The following is a 4,694-nucleotide window of genomic DNA, read 5'->3' as shown; positions in this document are numbered from 1 at the left end:
CGACGCTACCAGCGCCCGGGACTAGCCCAATGGACTTGCCGCTTATACTTCAGGCGTTCGTTAGACAGAGATAAGCGAGTCGAAGGTAAAGTATGTAAGATGATTGGTGTATTCATTGGAACTCCAGTCCAAGCTAGCAATAGAGACCATCGCTTCAATACACATGACCCCAATACCTAGCTGTGTATAACCCTTCTTAGCGACCGAACCAATCTTGCCCTGATCCAACTAAACAATCTCGCCACAGTTGTTGTACCTCAAGAGACTGCCAGGCGAAATGCCTCCCACATTCTCAGCCAGATTTCGGTGCCGAAACCCGTGGTGACGTGATGATCGTTGCCAAGGCCGCGGTTGATCATGGTTGACGGACCCGCACAGGTTGAGTAACTCCTCACTCGACGAGGGTCAGTAGTGACGAGGGAATTGTACTCCATAATCTTTCTCATATCCGGAAAGGTTACCTCGATCTTGATACTATGGTCAACCTCCAACCTCCTCTTCATGACACAGCCAATAGAAGATGGATTGGCTTCGCTCCGGACCATCTCCAACCAAGCATCTTCAAGAGTCGTTCCCTCTTCAAGGTCGTCAAGGTCTTCCTCATCAAAAAAGTCTTCCTTGAAGGTGCATTGCGCAAGATCGATGATGTATGGCTTGTTGAGCAGCTTGTCGACTGCTACATTGCGCGGCCCACTGTCGTTGAGAATGAGACCGCGTTCGTTGATCTGATAAGCTCCATTGACGGCGCGTTGCACAAGCTCCGTTAATCCAACTGGAGAAACCATACTGTCAGGATTGTCAAAGAGACTTCCTCCGTCGATATACTCAAGGAGGATGCCGTAGGGACTGGAGAAATAAGCCATCCTGGGGTTGCCATACTGTTCTGTGCAAGGAAGTCGCACAGATGCATACATGCGAGGAATGACGATGCCTTGGAGGTCTTGTAGGTGATTGTATGCCCTTACCTCCATCTGGTGAAACTCGTAAGACTCATGCCAAAGTTCAAGTTCAAACTTTGCTTGTCCCTTTGGCTCTTCCGGCGCTTCCAACCAGGCTGCGGCTCCCAGGAATGACAGTAGTTCGAGTCCCTCTTCCTCTTTCATCCGTTCCTCTTTGTTTCGGAGAAAAGGCACAGGCTGTTCTCGGCGCACAAACGCCTTGAAAGCCTCCTCATCTTCGACGCGACAGGGAATGTGTTGTCCATCGGGATCCCTTCGCAGCGAGGACCCCAAGCGTCGGTCGAACAGCTTGAGAACCGCACGTTTTGAGCCGGCAGGGGTGTCGAATGCGACGAGCATCACGGGGGCCATGGTTACTGAGAGGATCTTCTCGATCTTGACAGCGAGGTTCGATATTGATGGGAGGATGGGAATTGAAGGGCTGGGACTAGCGAGGACTTCGAGGTTGAGCGACGCGCCAGCCTGGTATCCGGAGATGATCGATTCGGGCATCTCTTTGCACGAACCTAGATACTGTGAGTGAGCTGATTGATGTACTGGCCAGAGGGTCTTACCGGATTCGTTCGCGCGCTCCATGGCTGTTGAGTTTCTTGAGGCGGTGATAAAATGGAAGGTCGCGGGCGGTTTGTTGTGTTGGCTGCTGCTTTTTGGTGTGGTGACTCAGATGCGAAAAATGTTGCAGGAGGAGAGTTGAGTTAGGCGGGAAATGGGCACTAGAGAGGCACAAAGGTATATTCTTAAGCTGGCAGTGCAGTGCCACAACCGCTATTGTGGAACTGCATCCATGTTCTGCACTTGTGTTACTGCAACTGGGTCACTGCCATGGACTCGAACTGTCACTGCCATGGACTCGAACTGTCACTGCTGTAACAGCTGGCACTGCTGCAAACATTGTCACTGCTGTAGCTATGTACATTGGCCAAGATGACTCTCTCGTCTCCTTCAGGCCTTCCTGACAGAAGAATCATCTCAACACAACTCTTTGCCAACTCGATTTCACCACACCAAACACCTGTGTACCTTTGATCCCAAACGCCGAACATGCCAGCATTGAAACCTAAGGACATCAACCGTGAGGCCAAGGTCTACCTCTCCGCGGCTACCACGAATTGGTTCGCGGTACCTAGTCTCGATGTCGGAGTCTGGACAAGGGGCCATGGAGAGGGACGCACGACAGCTAGGGTCACATTCCACACCTAGTGGATGAAGATGTCCACTGGGGACATCAAGACCTGCCTCTCTTACAAGCAACTTCGAAGCAAGGAAGTGTTCATGAGAGAGACCGAGAAGGACTGGTCCGAAGAAGTCCAGCCATCCGAAGTGCTCGACGCCTAGAAAGAAATGTATGGCATACAAGAAGCACCCAAGGAAAAGAAAACCAAGTGATCATGCGAAACCGAATCTTGGATCAACTTGAAGGATATCTCTTATCCTTTAGATCGACGCTCAGGAGGAAGAGAACAGTCTCACTGCTACTCAGCCTTGATAAGTCCAACAGGCGCCTATATATCACGATCTTGAACTTTGACTGACGCTTGGACTTGACAGATGAGCATGAGTTTTGATACGACGCGAAATTGGCGAGGGATCAGATGGAACGACCCTTGTACTTTGTTTATTTCCTTTGTACTTTTGCGTTGGCGTATAAAGGGGAATGGCCGGTCAATACCCAGGCGCTGTGGAATTCGTACAGACATTGTGGACTTTAGATCAGGAAAGCTAAGCTGGGCACCTGTCGCGAATTGGGATCACGTGTCTATTGATGTTAGTAGCTGCCAGTTTATGTAGTTCACAATAGAGACGCAGCTTAGATGTCCGAAGAGCATGCTACGTGAGAATTTTAAGTAACCAAGCCCTTGAGGCATACAGATCAAAACAACACGATGGACAATCGTAGCATTTAATGCTCAACTCCTTAAAGCCAAGAACGATGTATAGACGTTCGTTGTAACTAATGTTAGTTCAGAGCCTGATCGTGAACTCATCGGACTAGTCACTTCGAACAATTGGACTCGTTCAGCGTATATGTCCCAGCCTGCACACCAGGGGTAGATGTTGTCCATTGGCATCCCAGAGAACCTTCATCCCGAATCTCTTTTCGACGTAACGTGCTTCATTTCGTCGCATATTGTGCTGAATTTGACGGAATTCCGCGTTAGTTGGCCATTTGCGGTCCTTTGTCTGAGTACCAGACTCAGAGTTTGGAAGCCTTGCAGGTGGCCGATCAACAGGTGTCTCTCGGACTTGTCGCCGGGGTCTCTGCGTGCTAAACTCAGGGTCGAGAATCTTTCCAAGGGACTGATGCTGCTCAACCACCTCAACTGACTTACCCTTGGAACCATCACCATCAAACTCATCCCTCACAATACCATCCTCAAGCATCTTCTGCTCCCCCTTCTTCGTAAAATTTTCTCTCTAACTCTCAGGAACACTCTGAACGGCAGCAACAAGATGGTTCGTGATCCATTGCATGACAGGATAAAGCTTGTTCCAATTTGGAGGCCACTTCTCTTCATCAGGCAAGCCATCGGAAGAAGCTATGATTCCATAAACGAGGCCAAGTTGGATGTCTTGGCATTCAATGTGCTGGATGATTGAGTTGTAGTAAAAATCTAGTTCGGAGGTTTTGTGGTGGTTTAGCCAGCGGGTTAGTTGGCGAATGCCAACGTGGCTATCTATTTTTCTGCCTGGCCATGTGTCAGTATCAGATATATCATCTTCGTCGGGGTCAGTATCGTAGTGGTTCCATGAGTCAGTAGATGAAGGGCTGGTAGCAGCAGACTGAGGAGGAAAGCGGCGCAATCCCTCTGTAGCTGCGACGAGATGGTGAAGGGACTCATCCAAAGTTGGCTTTTGCTCGCCGATGATCATATCCTGTTGTGGAACAGGTGTGTAGCTGACTGTGCTTTTGGGCTTCGGAGGTTCTGTTCCTCTGGGAGCGGTTTCGGAAGGTGTCTGGGTAGGCATATTGGCGGTCGTAAGTGAAAGCTTGCGATAGTCTGTGAGAAATGGCGGTGGAATATACCCGCGGTGATCCAAAGACTTGGAAAGGGGGGGATTCGTGGGGTATTTATTATCAATCTGCGAGATGGATGTTGGTATATTCTTTTTTTCGACGTGGTTGAATAAAGGGATAGGGAGTTATATGTTCTGAACAGCCTTGTGGAATACGAACTGATCACAACACAGTACCTGTGTTCAAGCATCAACGGACATGTATCATGATAGTATAACGAGTAAGGATTCAGACAAATAACAAGTAAATAGTAATTCGCATTCATTCATCACACCATCAAAAGAACAGTTGAGAATCAAGCAATCAACTAAGAAAAGCACATTATCATCAAGATGAAATCAAACATTAGCCTGTTTCGCCTTATTCCGTCGTTCGTTTCCACCTCCCCTCTTGCGGACTCTGATCCACCGTCTGTCTCTGTTTTAATTCAAGCTGCAACACTGAAGATCTCAACAGTTCCACCTCGAAGTTTGTAATCTCAGTCTTTTTGCGCCATTTAATACGCGTGTTCCACTTTCTCTGCACTCGGTGTTTGACTTTGGGTGAGAGGATCGGTTCGTTGATCAGGAAGAGGTGGACGTTGTCGGTAAGCTTGAGGCAGAAGAGGTGGAGGAGATTGAAGAGAGGTTGATGAAGTACTTGAGCTACTTTCATTTCGCCTTCTATTCAAGGTTTTTGAAGTTCAGTCATCAAGTCGTACAGTTCAAATCAACACAATT

General features: G+C 48.6%; 2 protein-coding genes across 2 annotated transcripts; both read right to left on the bottom strand.

The window, feature by feature from the left end:
* Positions 1-257: 257 nt before the first annotated feature.
* On the bottom strand, positions 258-1,535 carry FIESC28_10405 (uncharacterized protein; the record flags this gene model as incomplete). Its single annotated transcript, XM_031164537.1, has 2 exons — positions 258-1,465; positions 1,514-1,535. 2 exons carry the CDS (start codon positions 1,533-1,535, stop codon positions 258-260), a joined length of 1,230 nt encoding a protein of 409 aa, XP_031011405.1.
* Positions 1,536-3,374: 1,839 nt separating this feature from the next.
* Positions 3,375-3,926, bottom strand: FIESC28_10404 (uncharacterized protein; the record flags this gene model as incomplete). The annotated part of the gene is made up of 1 exon (XM_031164536.1): positions 3,375-3,926. The coding sequence occupies one exon, from the start codon at positions 3,924-3,926 to the stop codon at positions 3,375-3,377; it is 552 nt and encodes a 183-aa protein (XP_031011404.1).
* Positions 3,927-4,694: the final 768 nt, after the last annotated feature.

This window comes from Fusarium coffeatum (genome assembly GCF_003316985.1).
Source record: "Fusarium coffeatum strain FIESC_28 chromosome Unknown BRIP53273_contig_305, whole genome shotgun sequence".
Taxonomy (NCBI): Eukaryota; Fungi; Ascomycota; class Sordariomycetes; order Hypocreales; family Nectriaceae; genus Fusarium; species Fusarium coffeatum.
This window is presented reverse-complemented; position numbering and strand designations above follow the sequence as displayed.